We start from the raw sequence: 17,133 nt of genomic DNA on the forward strand, positions 1-17,133 counted from the left end.
TGCTTTCTGCAGGTCACTGTATGTTATGTCACTAGTGATGTAGCGTTCACTGCCTAGCAGGGAATGCCGAGCTATTGCACACTGTGTCGCCGCTCGTGTCATATACTATTGCTGCGAGACAGCGCCTATGCACAGTCTCGGCAATAGCCCGGCATAGGAATCGGCATTCCCCGCCAGGCAGTGAACATTACGTCACTAATGACCTAGCGTACATTGACCTGCAGGAAGGAGACTGCCGAGAATGTACCTAATGTCACAGGAAGAAGAGGAACCAGCCAGATGAAAGTGAGGTGACCCGGGGGACTGCTGGAGCCAGGAGAAGATCGTCGAGGAGAATATCCGGAAAGAAGGCTGCCTGGGGAGGAACAGGTAAGTATTGATTTTTTTTTCTGATGACAGAACCCTTTTAACGGGTTAAATTCATCTATATTAGAAAATTGTATGATTTCTTATTCTATACTAAATAAACAGAAACTGTAAAAAGCAGTAGAAAGCGGGCAACCCATATAAACTAGATAAATAACTAGGGGTGGTGGGGTGCTACTAGACTTAAGTACTATTCTATTGATGGCTAATAGCCCAGTGGATTGGAGAAGCCACCAATAGAGTACTAGCGAAACTCCCAGAAGCTGTTTTACAGATTTAATAAATTTAAAAATTGGTATTTTGCCACACATCCCGATGGGTATTTTTAACCCTGTAGAAATATTGTTAGTCCCCAGGATGCTACTGGCCCTTGTTGTAGTGCTTTCTCCTTCACAGATATCCAACTTCTTCATCGTTCCCAGGTAAAAGAGGGAAGAAAGATTTCAAAGAGAAATGGAACATAATATTACACCAAGACATTGCACATGGGATGATACAACCTTGGGAGAAGCGTAAGCGGAGATTTTACTTTCAGTTGTAAATTGGAAAATTAGTGTAGATAGCTTGCCACTTCCAACTGAAGTCAAAGTAACAAAACTGATCCTAGTGATCTAATGAAAGCAAAAGGTTAATGGCAAAGGACCTAATGACTACTCCTTCACAGAAGAACATGGCTTCAGAAAGAAGGTTTCTTATACAAACTTTCCATGAGAGTTAACATTCACCTGGTCTTACCCAATGTAACCTCAATATATCTAAAATTGCACTGCTCATGTTCTTCTCATCTCCCTTAAATTCAATCATCAGAACAGTCTTAGCTCAGCCATCTAAGGGTGGTCTTTACCCAGGACGTGACTGAAAGTCTATTGTGAGGAAGAGGATTTGTCTACTGACCTTTCCACTGAAGATCATAGGCTAAGCCCAGATGTTATAGATCAGCGGCCAAGCCCAGAGGCGACAGGGAAAAGGCATGCCATTTTTTGACAAAAGCAAGAGCCATCGCACTAGTATAGGAAAGTTATATGAGCATTTATTAAACCCCTTGGAGATGCAGACCTTTTATGTTTTTTTTCATTTCCGGTTTACCTAAAACTGCACTGCTCATGTTCTTCTCATCTTGCTCATATTCATATACAGCAGTCTGACACGGCCCCCCTTCCCTCCTGTCTTATAAAGGCCTGCAGTTTTCCCAAACCCCAAAACCGTTTATGTTTGGTGGTGATGGGTTCACTTTAACAAAACAAAAGATATTGGAAAGGCGAGAAAAAGTTTTGTGCTACAGCTAATGTGCTCATTGTTAACTTAAACTTTGCTACATCTGCAGCTCTATTTGCAATGCTATAGTGGTGCACAGCTGGCTGCACTTTCCTACACTTTTCCCAAAGCGTACTTACCTAAAGATTTGGGGGTCAATTTACAAGTAATCTGTAGCAAACTTCACTCAAAGGGAATATTTGCATGTAGTGTAAATGGTGTGGATTTTATGGAGATGAAAATCTAAGTAATTTCCATGCCAAAAAGCCAGTCAAAATCTGCTCCAAGTATAAGTAGACTGGGGTCACACGGGGCGGATTTGCCACGGAAATTCCATCCAGAATTTTGCTGCGGCAAATCCACCTGCGGACGCTAATCCCAGGATTAGCCAGCCATGTGGACGAGATTTCTCAGAAATCTCGTCCACACGGGACGGCAAATCCGCCACTGCAAAGCCGGCAGAAGCCTCTATGAGTGCGCCGGCTGCAGCGGAAGAGCGAGCGTCCGGGCTGCTTTAAAACCTGCGGCCAAGTGCCACGGGTTTTGAAGTAGCGCTTCTCCCGGCGGAAATCTCGCGGTTTTTCGCTGCGGCCAAACCACGAGATTTCCGCCGGGATTCCGCTGTGTGGGAACCCAGGCTTACAGTGGTGTGGTTTTGCAGAAAAAATGAACGTCAGAATACCATATCGAAGAGGTAAAGTTGGCTGCGGATTCGCACAAATGGTGCAGATTTTGGCCCAGTTTTGATGCAGATTTTTCCATAACATTTCCGCTACATGTAAATGCATCCTACTTGGCATTTGTTGTGGCATATAAAGTAGGCACTTCACCATTGAATGCAACAATGAAAATCCTCAACAAATCTACAAACAATCTGTAGCGCAGCATACAACAAGTCAATTTATACAGCAGAAACAATATCTGTGAATGTGCATGTACCATAAGCAAGCCAGTGGCTGAAAATACTCAGCGCATTCGCCCATGTGCACATACCATGTTCCCTGAAAATAAGACCTACTCAGAAAATAAGCCCTATCCCAATGTTTTACAATTTTCTTTTCAAAAATAAGACCTAGCTGCATTACATTTAAAAAAATACATTACCCAGCAGAAGCGGTCTGGGTCCTCCCGCTGGTGTCCAGAGCACACTTGCTTGCAGTTCTCGGCCGGTGAGAGAAGATTGCTTTCTAGTTACAGGATTCATGAATCCCACCTCCAGGAAGTGATGGCTCTGATTGGTTCTCGAGCGCTGCTCAGCCAATCAATGCAGCGCTCAATAAACCAATACGATGGCTGTGATTGGTTCATCAAGCACTGCATTGATTGACTAAGCACCGGTCGAAAAACAAATCACAGCCACCGCGTTGTAGAGGCAGGATTTATGAATTGGCTGAGTCGCGGCATTGATAGGCCAATTTCCTGCTGCCTTTCTAGTGTGGCACAGGTAGTATTTTAGAAAATACAAACTTGGAGGTCCCCACCCTAAACCTATGGCCTATTTCCCTGAAATCATTTTTAAGGACTTTCACTTGCCTCTAAATTTGTCATTGGTGCCAATATGCACCATGACCACTGGGTCTTCACTAGCCTCCCTGGCACTCTTCCCTCTACCCCTCTTTCTGTCGCCAAACTAGCTGCCTGATTATCCTGCACTCCCATACTACCATCCACCTGCATGTTTACCCCAGTGTCTGCTCAGGGAGCAGCCAACCCTTTTCCTGGATCTCAGTGTTGCAAGCTGTGCATTTAGATCGATGATCTGGACATCCAAACACACAACATGCTCACATCTCATACAGCAGTATGCACCCTCAAATGGCTCAAGGGCTGTATACATGGCACAACATCTACACTGGACGGCACTGTCAGTCATGGAGCACATTCTAAATAGAGATCGTACAGATAGGTTAGATTATATGCAAGTGAAAATTATAATAGATAGGCAATAAATAAATATAATTGACTTTCCTAAATTCCTGAATCCAAAGTCAGTAATCTCAAGTCACACACTTGAGAAACAACACACTTTAGTGTACAGCTCGCACACTCGCTTTTATTTGCTTTAGATAGCTCTTATATGTAAAACTCCTGCTCCTACTCTGTTTGGAAAGGATACAGGAAGTTGCACAGTTGCAATTCCTCACACCCTGACTGGGTAAGCTCACCCTTAATTACTTACTTGAAGGTTGAACCCACAAGCAAACTATATATGCTTTCAAATGTTACAAAGGTTAACAATATAACTCTCTAATATACCCCCTCAGTACAATGTATTTAATTTCTAGGAAAGAAAGAAACAATATAACTACAATGTATAAGGTAAAGATAAAGTTCTCTGGTACAAGCATCCAGTCACTCCAAGGGTGACGTAACACATGATGTTTTCTTGGCAGACTGTTTTTGTGGGGTGGTTTGCCATTGCCTTCCCCGGTAATCTTTTACCCCCCAGCAAGCTGACCTCAGAAGGATGGAAGGCTGAGTCAACCTTAAGAAGGCAACCTGAACCAAGAGGGAATTGAACTGGCAACCTTCGGGTGATGAGCAAAAGTTTATGATTGCATTTCTGCTGCCTTAAAACTCTGCATCACACGAGGCCCTCTCAAGCTAAAAGATAACTATGTCTTAATACAAAACACAAATAAATAAATGCAGATAACATAGGGAGAGTTGCACTGAGCAATGCCCACTAATCTCAAGTCACACAATTAAAGAAGTTGTCCCGCGCCGAAACGGGTTTTTTTTTTTTTTTAACCCCCCCCCCCCCCCCGTTCGGCGCGAGACAACCCCGATGCAGGGGTTAAAAAAACAAACCGGAGAGTGCTTACCTGAATCCCGGCGGTCCGGCGTCTTCATACTCACCTGCTGAAGATGGCCGCCGGGGTCTGCTCCCTCCGTGGACCGCAGCTCTTCTGTGCGGTCCATTGCCGATTCCAGCCTCCTGATTGGCTGGAATCGGCACGTGACGGGGCGGAGCTACACGGAGCCGGCATTCTGCACGAGCGGCCCCATTGAAGACAGCAGAAGACCCGGACTGCGCAAGCGCGGCTAATTTGGCCATCGGAGGCCGAAAATTAGTCGGCACCATGGAGACGAGGACGCCAGCAACGGAGCAGGTAAGTATAAAACTTTTGATAACTTCTGTATGGCTCATAATTAATGCACAATGTACCTTACAAAGTGCATTAATATGGCCATACAGAAGTGTATAGACCCACTTGCTGCCGCGGGACAACCCCTTTAAGGTGATTTTACACGGGACAACAGTCGGCTAAAAGACTGCATGAGCGCTGACATCACCGCTGAGGTCGTTAGCGCTCGTGCAGAGCATATAGACAGGCAGGCTTTAGGTTGGCGTCTCGCTCTGCACTTCAACTACTATGTGAAGCACTGAACAGGGAACGTTTTCATGGAACGAGAAGCCCGCGATCCAGCGGTAGTTTATATGCTGACTGAAAGTCAGTGATAACGACTTGTGAACTAAGAGATTTTTTTGCATTTACACTCCATTATTATTGCTCAAATTCTTTGTTTTAACGGAAATTGAGTGATAATCATTACGTGTAAATGGGCCCTTAAGAACCAGCACACTTAAGAATACAGAACGCACACTCGCTTTTGTTTGCTTTATATAGCTCTTATCAGTAGTACTCCTGTTCCTTCTCTGTTTGCAAATTGTACATCTTATACAATTTTGGACATATAGTAACTATTTTATATATATATTCTGATATTCAGTACAATAGTATACAATAAATAGACACTATTGTACTGTAGAGTATATATCTATAGCTATTTATTTTTTTCTCAAGCCATACCATGTGTCCTTCTACTTGATTTTCTCTCTCCCTCTCCCTCTCTCTCTCTCTCTCTCTCTCTCTCTCTCTCTCTCTCTCTCTCTCTATATATATATTATCTTTTATATTCACTATTTTCCTATCTATTTGGCCACTGGCAGACTAGTTTATGGTATTTTTGGGGATGCACTGTAACGTTCTAATAAAACTGCCCTGGACAGCTGCACTTGGCATTCAGTATTCAGCACAGGCATTGCGTAACGTATGTGATACTTCTGGAAGGGTGACGCATGCACAGCTGCTTCTACAACACGACCTGTGCAGCTAGGCATACATGTAACTATTTTGAGCTGCCCTGCTACAGAGCAACACATGCTGAGCGCCACAGTGGACGAGAGGGGCGCTGCAACATTTTAGAACTGTTTCTGAGTCAGGGAACGTGATGAGCAAGAGAGGCCATATGAGAAAGTACTTTGTTTTAAAACATGCCACACATTAGGGCATATGATGAATTGAGCACCCAGAAAGTAGCCAACGGCTTTAAGTTATCCATGTGCATAGGATAGGGAATAAGCAGCTGATCGTAGAAGGCCTCATGGCCAAGACTCCTGTGTATTGGTAGAATGGGGATTGGGGCATCCCTGAGTTAATGGAAGTGATAGTTGAACATGCACACAACTCAGTTCATTTCAATGGGACCGCCAGAGAGTTCAAACTCTTGGCATTTTCTGACACTCCCATTGACACTGCTATGCTTCAAACTTTTTTCATTCTCATTTTATAGTAAGTTCTGCATAAATTTGACAAAAAAAAACTAAAAAAAAAGTAGTAATTCCCTGTTCCAAATGGAAGACATTCTACAGAGCTATATTCTGCTAAAAGTACTATATTGTTTCTAGGACCACATGACAACTTTGGTCTTGCACTTCCCGGTTGCGCCTTACAGTCACATTAGCTACCTTCATTCCACCTTTACTGCAGCTTGGCGGCGTGTCTTTTTTTATCCAAATTTTTAGGAGGTTTTTTTTTTTTCACAATATAGAAAAGTGTCGCATTTCTCACAATGACGCGATCGGGATGCGACTGTTGTGTGGCGGACACAAGATGATGCAGCTCAGCCAACCCCACAGGACTGTACAATGCAAAGCGCACTACTTCATAGGCTAATAGCAAACACACAACATGGTCATTCAGATAGGAACTTTGGGGCCACATTGTAAAGGGCAGCCATGAGAGGTGCTGCAGGACACCCAGGATGGGAGGAAGGCTCTATATACCCTGCAGCACTCACTGGTGTCCAAGACATGGGACCACCATGGGACTGTCCTGCCATCAGCCATGCTCCTCACTGTGCGGCTCGCATTCCGTCACTTACTATTGAATTCTTCATCAGGGCTCTGACGGTAAATCCCTGGGAGGCAGCCGCCGTCCTGTCCGCCTGGGCTGCCTTGTTCGTATCGCTCTCGATCACCATATTCTCCGTTAGACGTAACCCCTGAGCACCGTGAAGCCGGAGATGGTCCTCTAGTTTATGACCGTTGCCAAGACAACAACGGCGCACGCTGATACTCGTTGCTAGGCGACGTGTCAACTGTACTTGTGACGTAGCACGCGACCCAGGAAACTGCTCAAGCCATACGCTGTCCCGGCGTGCTTTGCAGGGCTGCGCATGCGTTCTGGCGTGGCGGCACTTGTGTCTGCGGCTCCTGGTGAGGAAGCTGTGAGCGCAGGCTGTAATTACTACGTTATTTACTGGGCTGCCGGGGGATAAGTAGTACTGGAGGTTACAAGCGCCTGTGAGAGAAACCATCACATATATATAGTGGGGTCGCCAAGCAGATGAGGGATGTGATAACGGGGCTAAGAGCAGATAAGGCTTCGTTCACATTATCACCCGGTGGGTTTATTTTTTAAGCCTGATCCTGATTCCTGCAAACATCATGCAAGGCTACTTCATTTGTGGAAATAGCCGATGGAACCCATTATAGTCAGCAGGTTTCGTCTGGCGCTATTCCAACATAGTGGTGATAACTGAGCCTAAATGCCAACAGATATGCGTTATGGTCATACTTTCAATAAATGTACATGAGGTCAGAGCAAGGGTTCAAACCCCTCAGGTGCCGACTGTCAACTGACATAATCCAGTCTGCTACATTATTTATTCTGTTAAAAACATAAATATAATGGAATGGAAAGGACCTAAAATCAATTAGTTTTTTTTTTTTTTTTTAAACCTACTGAAATCAATAAAGAAAAATTGAAACTTTTCATTCCAGTTTAAGGGCTTAAACAGATGGGTGTGTTTTTGTCTAGTTATGTAGCCGTGAAAATCAAGGCCGCATAAAGGGACAAAATGTTACCATTGATTTCAATGGCTTAGTTTCCACTATCGGGATTCTCATGCATTAAGACTTGCTCTATCTTTAGCAATAGCATGGAGTTCGAATAGTCCAAACCCTCTCCCCCGGGTAATGTTCTAAAACGCTCCATAACGGTGAGCGTATTAGCACATACGCGCATGTGTTTTCTGCCTACAAAATGTAGAGACAGGAAACTCTATCATCATCAAACTACTAACGACCACTCGACCGTGAGTATGTATGTTTGTGTGTAGGTGCTTTTCATGCTTCGCCCCGGTGACATCATTGCTCCACTCCCTGGTGATGTCATCGCAGGTCCTACAACATATATAAAACACAGAGCCTGACCGATAGCAGAACAACAAAGTTTGAGCTCTTGGAATAGGAGGACAAAAATGAAAATGCAACTAAGCCATTATTATCTTAGACACAACTCAGTGGTCCTGACAGAAGACACCGACCTACCACCACCACAGAGATCCGGAGGGCTGAAGGACCTGCGGTGACGTTACTGCTGTGGGAGGAACCATTATGCAGTTTGGTAGAAAGTACTGTATACTGAATAAGCTGACAGCAGCGACCCGGACCTGTGATGATGTCACCGTCATGTGATCACCTGTATGGGTAGAGTCAGGGATCACATGACCAGGAGCTGATCATTGTATCCAGGAGTCTGCTGAGCTTGTGATGTCTGGAAATCAGCATGGATGTACTATGTAGTGGAGCTGTGTGTGTGATGTGTGGGGATCATAATAGATGTACCAAATAGCTCAGCTGTGTGGCGCATTGCGCCACCAGAAACACTGGTACTATAAATTCCTAATAATTACGACCAGTTGTCTGTCAGTCCGTGTGTGCTGTGTGAGTTACATGCAGAACCTGACAGCTGCTGTGATGTCAGTTACCGGCTGTTAGCTCCGCCCCATGATCACATGACGGTGACCTAATCACAAATCCTTTATCACAGCCATTCATTGAGCGCTGGCTGTGATTGGCTAAGCGTCAGCCAATCACAGTCAGTGCTTCCAGGAGGTGGGGATTTTTCAATCCCCGGCCAGAAGATGATGAAAAGAAACAGTGCCAGGTCCTTGGGAAAAGCTGCTGCAGCGTCAGAGAGTGCTTGTAAGGTGATGTATGTGTATTTTTACTTTTTTCTTCAGCTACGGCTTATTTTCGGGGTAGGGGTTATATTTCAAGCTACCCCACCTCCCAAAAAAATCTGCAGCAATATTGCACTGACCAGCGATGTAATGTCGCTGTGAGTTTCTTGCAGCGATGCCATGTCACTCATGTAAACGAGGCCTTAATCACACCTCACAAATTTACACATACATAGCTCGTATGCTGACAGGACCTGTGATGATGTCACCGTCATGTGATCTGCCACATGATCTCTGAGCTGAATTTGGGATTAGGAGCAGACTACATCCCCCACAAACCCCTGTGGCCTCAGGTGCTATGGATACAGTAGTACTCAGTCTTTGCAGTTTGTAGTTTGTTGTGAGACAGCTGGACATCTGTGTGGAGACTGCAATAAATTATATCTTACACCTGTATGTATATATATATATATATATATATATATATATATATATATATATATATATATTTGGCGCTGCATATTAATCAACAAGATTGAAGCATAAACCTTCAACACTATCTTTACATCTCCTGAACATGATATCATGTCATCTCAAGTGCTAATGCCGCCAACACCAGTCCAGCCTTCACCTAATCGTCAACTGTTGCCCAGTGTTGAAACACACGGTTGCTGCCGTGCAAACATTTCACCAGAGATGGTTCAACGCTGCCGTGAAGCTAATGCAGATTACGTGACACAGCGACAAGCCACGATGTCACCTCAGCCACCAGCTGAAGTTTGTAAATCTCGTGCAGCAGATATGCGAAAGATATGAGCAAACATGTCTCCTCAGCGAGCTGGTGAAGTTCGTAAATCACGTGCAGCTGATATGCGAAAGCAACGTAGCATAGCGGTGTGTGTGTGACGTGCACGTATCAGAGCTGTGTGGCGCATTGCACCACCAGAAACACTGGTACTATAATTTCCTAGATATGAACAAGACTTTAATCTGCTATGTTGGAGGTTCAGTTTAACATTTGGACCATCTATACCACTTCAGTTAAAGATGTAGCTTTTTATTTAGTTTTTTGTCTTACCACATTTCTATGGCCATACAGTTTTTATTTACCTTTTCTATTGTCGTAGCTGTATGAGGGCTTGTAACACATAGCCTGGTGTCACACTTAAAGGGATCTTCCATCCGATTTTACTAATGCTAATCAAGACCAGCGCTACAATACTGATAGTCCTCTGTTTTCCACACTTAGGCTGCATTCAGACGAACGTATATCGGCTCGGTTTTCACGCCGAGCCGATATACGTTGTCCTCATGTGCAGGGGGGGGGGGGAGGATGGAAGAGCAAGGAGCAGGAACTGAGCTCCCGCCCTCTCTCTGCCTCCTCTCCGCCCCTCTGCACTATTTGCAATGAAGGGAGGCGGGGCGGGACTAAGTTTTGAGAATTAGCCCCGCCCCCACCCACCTCTCCCCATTGCAAATAGTGCAGAGGGGCGGAGAGGAGGCAGAGAGGGGGCGGGAGCTCAGTTCCTGCTCCTGGCTCTTCCACCCCCCCCCCCCCCCGCACACAAGGACAACGTATATCGGCTCGGCGTGAAAACCGAGCCGATATACGTTCGTCTGAATGCAGCCTTAAGTACGGCCACAGGATGGCTCATTTACACATGGCACAAACAACTGGCAAACTAAAATGTGGAAAATGGAGGGCTATAAGTATTGTAGCAATGATCTTGATTTGAATTCGTAAAATCTGATCCCTTTAAAGTGGAGAAGCAAAGATGGCCGAACCACTTCTCTGACTACTTCATGCACTCTGTGCATTGTATGTATCAGTGTAAGGCATTACATGCTGTTCTGTCTGGCTAGCACTGTCCATGTGGCTAGCAATGGTTAATCAAAGCAGGTGGAAGGTCTTAGACTAATGATACATACTAATGTCCAGCATGCATCAGGCAGTCAGAGAAGCTAGTGTGGCCATCCTTATTCCTGAAGGCCCGGAGGGTTGCTTTTTTAAACTTTTTTGTAAAACCCCTATTTTTTCTTCTGCAGCAAGAAACTCTGCATCCAGAGGTTACCCATACCTCAATAAGAAGTTATGAAATATTACAAACATTGCAGTTTTTTTCCCCCACATTTGCTGCATTTTTATCGGTGCATGATCTTTTTGCAGAATCGCAGGGTGCTCTGGTTATGGCAGTTTTTCTGGTGTTTTTCTCTATATGAAAAAAAGTCAAACAAAAAAAACCTATGCCTGACCACAAAAAATCAGGGCTATAGAATCAGTAAACCATATCTCCAACTCCATGATTTTCCTAGATTCCAACTCCTTCATATATAAATCATGTTTTTAAGTGATAAATTTACTATATTAACCCCTTAAGGACATGGCCTATTTTGGGCTTAAGGGCTCATGTCCACGGGCAAAATATGATTTAAGATCCGCAGCGGATCTCCCGCATGCGGATCCGCATCCCATAGGGATACATTGACCACCCGCGGGTAGATAAATACCCGCGGATGGTCAATAAAAGGGATTTTAAAAAAAATGGAGCATGAAAAAATCTGGACCATGCTCCATTTTCGTGCGGGTCTCCCGCGGGGACGGCTCCCGCGGGCTTCTATTGAAGCCTATGGAAGCCGTCCGAATCCGCGGGAGACCTAAAATAGGAATTTAAAAGTATTTACCCATCCGGAGCGGGCCGGGAAGGTCTGCTCTTCCTCACGGCCGCATCTTTCTTGCTTCGGCTCGGCGGATGTGCCCGGCGCATGCGCATTCATCCGCCGGCCAAAAAAGAAGATCCGGCCGTGAGGAACAGCTGACCTTCCCTGCCCGCTACGGATAGGTAAATTCTTTTAAATTCTTGTTTTCAGCCCTCATGTCTGCGGGGCAGGAGGGACCCGCTGCAGATTCTACATGTAGAATCCGTAGCGGGCCCGATTTTCCCCGTGGACATGAGGCCTAAGGACGCAATGATTTTTGGCGGATTTTCTTCTCTATTTATCAAAAGTCATGTCAACTGTTTTTTATCGGTGCCACTTTTGGGTACATTAAAGGGGTTGTCTCACGAAAGCAAGTGGGGTTAAGCACTTCTGTATGGCCATATTAATGCACTTTGTAATATACATCGTGCATTAAATATGAGCCATACAGAAGTTATGGTTCTCCTGATTGGCTGGAATCGGCACACATGAAGGGGTGGAGCTACGCGATGACGCTTAGAAGGGGGCGGAGCCAGAACGCCGCTCGTGCCAGACCGAGCCGAAGGCAGAAGACCCTTCTGCGCAAGCGCGTCTAATCGGGCGATTAGACGCTGAAGTTAGACGGAGCCATGGAGACGGGGACGCCAGCAACGGAGCAGGTAAGTGAATAACTTCTGTATGGCTCATATTTAATGCACGATGTATATTACAAAGTGCATTAATATGGCCATACGGAAGTATATAACCCCACTTGCTGCCGCGAGACAACCCCTTTAACTATATTGTAAAACTATTATTTTTTTTTTTTATGATCGCAGGGAGAGAAAAAGCATAAAAAAAGGTTTTTTTACTTTTTTTTTACATTTTTTTTCATTTTTTAATCTTTTTTTTTACAGAACATGTGTCCCCCTGGGGGACTTTGACCACAGTACTGCCCATCGCTGTGATAAGGCATGGTAGGGCTACTGTCCTGCCATACCTTATCGCTTATACAGCGATAATAGGCATTGGCAATACAGGACGCCAGTGTCTAGCGTCCTGTTGCCATGACAACAGGTCGGGCTCTCGCGATAACATCGCGGGAGCTGGCTGAAGACACAGAGGGAGCGCGCTCCCTTTGTGAACCCTTTCCCTGCCGCGATCTACTTAGATCGCGGCAGGGAAGCGATTAACAGAGGGGGGCGAATCTCTGATGCCCCCCCCCCCCCCCCTCCCCGCTGTTGCAGCGGGACGCCGGCTGTAACTGACAGACGGCTCCCGCTGCGGGATAGCGCCAGGTCATATGTGATCTCGTGCTATCTCCAGGACGTAAGTTTACGCCCTGTTGCGGGAAGTACCCCGCTCCCAGGACGTAAACTTACGCCCTGGAGCGCGAAGGGGTTAATATGGTAACATCAGGCTTTTCATCACCATTACGATAAAATGGGACTAGAGAACTACCTCTTCTTGTATTCTGTGTATAGTGTATAGGTGCCATCAGAGCAGAGAGAACATACAGAATGTACACTGGACTATCGATTTATGTGGGTAAATTGCAGTTTCATGGCCCGATATCACGCTGGCCTGTGTGTAGGTAGCCTAATAGACAGCACTGCACATGGATAAATCCCATCAATTTAATGTCTGAGGCTACATGATAAAGGCCTGGCTAAGGTTCAAAACATCCACAGTGTAAAATATGAAAAGGACTTCAGTGCAAAATGATTGCAATCTAAGGTGTCTGGGACAATATTAAATGGACCCATGCGATAAGAGAGTACAATAATTGATAAAAGAAGTAGTCGCTTCTGGCTTGCTGTGTATGGGGTGCTTAAAAGCAAAGGGAATATTAAAAAAAAGGCATATCATTTTTAGGTTTGCAAAGTGCTTGCAGAAGCGCCACCTATTAGAAGGTATACGAGTAAGTCAGTGTCTGTTTTAGGTTCAGTAGACTCTGCTGATTAATTTCTTAATGTATCTTTGACCCCTTAAGGAAGGTCCCCTTTTTTTCAATTTTCAGTTTTCCCTCCCCCCTTTTAAAAAAATTCATAACTCTTTTATTTATCCATGAACATAGCTGTCTGAGGGTTTGATTTTTGCGAGATGAGTTGTTTTTTTCCAATGGTACTGTATAATGAACCATATAATATACTGAAAAAACTTTTTAAAAATTCTTAGTGGAGTGAAATGGAAAAAAACCCGAAATTCTGCCATCTTTATGTTCGCCTTGTTTCTACGGCGTACACACTGCAACAGAAATGACATGAACACTTTATTCTGTGGTTCAGTACGAATACTATGATACCAAATGTATGTAGGGTTTTTTTGCTATACTACTTTTATTTTTTTAAAAAGATATTTCATTTTTAAAAAATTATTTTCTGCCACCATCTTTTGACAGCTATAACTTTTTTATTCTTTCGTCGACATAGTTGTGCGATGTCTCATTTTGTGCAGGACATCCTGTAGTTTTTGTTGGTACCATTCGTGAATGCATACGACTTTTTGATCGCTTTTTATTATATTTTTTCTTGGAGATGTCTTGTGTCATTAAGGGGTTAAAGCGGTCAGAGATCAAATTCTGTCTTCTTATGGATTCTATTGGAAAGTGTAAGTTGCTTAGGAGCTTACTATATACTGTTTTATTATTTGGTTCAATGACTAAATGTATGAAGTAAGCTCCTAAGCTCTCTCTTGTGGTGGCTGTGGACAACTAAAATTATACCTAGTTACTGTATATCTAGACAGGGGGTTTGGAGTTCTGTATCAGAAGAAAAGAGCTCTGACCGCTGTATATAAAGAAATCAATAGGGAAGGGACTCTGCTGGACTAATCTACTGTAGTTGTCCTTATGCCTGTCTGTAGCACAGAAATAGAATAAGGTAAGCACTACGTTTTTCAACTAAGGGCTCATGCCCACGGCCGTATGCGTAAAACGCTCTTCCACAGAGTTTTACTCATTTTTAAGCCATACACTCTACTAGCAGAGAGCCGGCAGAGATCACGTATGGCACTGCACATGTTCGCATATTATACGTACATGGACATGCACAGTGTGACTTTTTTTTAAAAATTGAAACAGGGCGGGGATGAGTATGGAAATGCTGCCCATACGTAATGTAAATTACATAAATCTGTTATTCTGGGGCAGCCATGCCCCATCCCGACAAGCTCTGCCCATCGTTTAATGAAAAAGTGGCAGGGCGGCCCAAACTGAAGAATAGTTGCAAATGTTTGTACAAATCCACTTTTATGCAAAACCTTATCATGTTTACACCAGAAACTCATGTAAAACAGTAATTGTGCCCTAAAGAGAACATTAAAAAAAACACCAACATGTTGCCCTTGGCCAGATTAGAACCTACAATACCTGCACTGCAAAGCAGCAGTGTTAACAAATGAAGCACCACACCTGTCCTTTCTACTGCAGAGGAAGAGAAGAACAGAAAGAATAAACACAAAGAGAACATAAAGACACCATGAAGATGTTTCCAATAGACAGATTTGAACCTACAATTTCAGTAAATACAAGGAAGCAATGCTAACAACTGAGCCACCGTGCTCCAGAGGAGCCGGAACGACAGCAAAAATAAACACAAAGAGAAAAGAAAAATCCCACCCCGATATTACCCTTGTCAGATAAGAACCTACAACTCCTGCACTGCAAAGCTGTAGTGCTAACAACTGAACCACCACACCTATCATTTTTACTTTAGAGGAGTAGAAGAACTGGAAAAATAAACACAAAGAGAACATAAAAACATCCAGATGTTGCCTTTTAGTGCTGGAGTTTTAGGTTCAAATCTGTCCAAAGGCAGTAATGCTAACATCAACCATTGTCGTTAGTTTTCCTTTTCTGGAGGAATAGAAAGAGAAACACATAGAGTGTCTCTTGCATGCAATTGTTTTAATTGGAGAGATTTTAACCTAGGACCCCAGCAACACTGCTACTAACTGAGCCATCATGCTTGTTTTTTCTTCTTCATGTTCTTCCGTTTTCTTTTCTATTTCTGATTACAGGGAGAAGTAGAAAGTGAAGAAGTATATAAATGAGAAGAAGTAGAAAGAGGGGGAAAGGAAGCAGGAAATAAGAAGATCATCTTCTCTAGAGAAGAAGCAGGAGGAGGAAGAAGTAAGAAGCTTGGTGGCTCAGTAACTAACACTTGCCTTGTACCACTGGGGGTTTAGGTTCATGGTTGATTATGGACAACAACTGAATGAAGTTTGCATGTTCTCTTTGAGTTTATTCTTCCTGTTCTCTCCTTCCTCCTCCAAAGAAGGAGTGATGGCTCAGTTATTAGCATTGTTGCCTTGCAGTACTGTAGTTCTAGATTTCAACATCAGGAAGCAGTTTTATGGTCTCTTTGTGTTAATTCTACCTGTTCTCCTTTGGAGTAGAAAGTACAGGTGTGGTGACTCAGTTTTTCGCACTGCTGTTTTGCAGTACTAGGGTTGCAGGTTCTAATCTGACCAAAGGCAACACATAGATGGGATTTGTCTGTTCTCTTCATTTTTATTCATGCTGTTGTTTGTCTCCTCCGGAGCATGACAGACAAGTGTGGTGGTTAGGTGGTTAGTGCTGATGTTTTGCAGTGCTGGAGTTCTAGGTTCAAATCTGACTAAGGGCAACATCTCGATCAAGTTCTACAAAGTTCATGTAGTTCACACACACCCCTCCCCCCTTTATTATTAAAATGCTTGTTATTTTTCCTTTTTTTTGTTAAAAATCAGGTGATCTGATCTTGCAAAAATTATTATGATTTTATCACCTAGCCAATCACAATAAGCAACACTAGTCATCATTTGACAACACTTTATAGTCTGACCCCAGCTGATTTCAGTATCTGACCAGGTGCATGTTATCACACTGATAACGCTTCCCAGTTCTGCCCAATATTGGTGTTTGGCATCACACGCCAGCACCAACCAAGCTATTTGTAATCCTGTGAGCTAGACCTCCGCAGAGTCCACTGGTACCATGCACAATATTATTCCTGGTACCGTGCACCTCTTCATGTATTCAGCACACTGTGTGCTGGGAGAAATCATACTAAACCCAGCATTGGAGATGCCAGGCTTAGTAAATTTACTCCTTTGTATCTATTCTTGCTGTTTGTCTTCGCAGGAGTAGAACTGATAACTGTGGTGGCTCAGGTGTTAGCACTGTTTCTTTGCTGTGCTGAAATTGTAGGTTTAAATCTGCCTAGGGCAAAATGTTGGTGTGATTTTTCTGTTCTCTTTGTGGTCTTGCTTTTAGTCTTCTCCCCCTCTGTTGCAGGACACTCAAATCTGGTGGCTCAGTTATTAACAATGCTGCTTTACAGTGCTTGAGTTTTAGGTTCAAATCTGGCTAAGTACAACATCTGGATTCTTCTGTGTTTGTGTTTTATTCTTGCTCTTGTTCTTCTCCACCTGTTGAGCAGGCCAGACATATGGTGACTCAGTTGTTAGTGCTGCTACTTTGCTGTGCTATAGGTGTAGGATCAAAACTGGTGAAGGGCAACATCTGGATGGTATATTTCTGTTCTCTTTGTGTTCTTGCTGTTATTTTCCTCATTCTTTAGAGTAGAATAGACAAGTGTG

The 17,133-nt window shown here is 43.9% G+C and overlaps 1 protein-coding gene across 1 annotated transcript in view; it reads right to left on the bottom strand.

Moving 5' to 3' along the window:
* The window catches only part of PACRG (parkin coregulated), a 645,102-nt gene extending 638,117 nt beyond the window's left edge, over positions 1–6,985 (bottom strand). Inside the window, exon 1 of the mRNA XM_066605428.1 lies at positions 6,790–6,985. Coding sequence (XP_066461525.1) covers positions 6,790–6,888 — 99 coding nt within the window. The 5' untranslated portion in view covers positions 6,889–6,985. The remainder of the gene's footprint in view (positions 1–6,789) is intronic.
* Between the last annotated feature and the right edge of the window lie 10,148 nt (positions 6,986–17,133).

Source organism: Eleutherodactylus coqui, chromosome 1, assembly GCF_035609145.1.
Source record: "Eleutherodactylus coqui strain aEleCoq1 chromosome 1, aEleCoq1.hap1, whole genome shotgun sequence".
Lineage (NCBI taxonomy): Eukaryota > Metazoa > Chordata > Amphibia > Anura > Eleutherodactylidae > Eleutherodactylus > Eleutherodactylus coqui.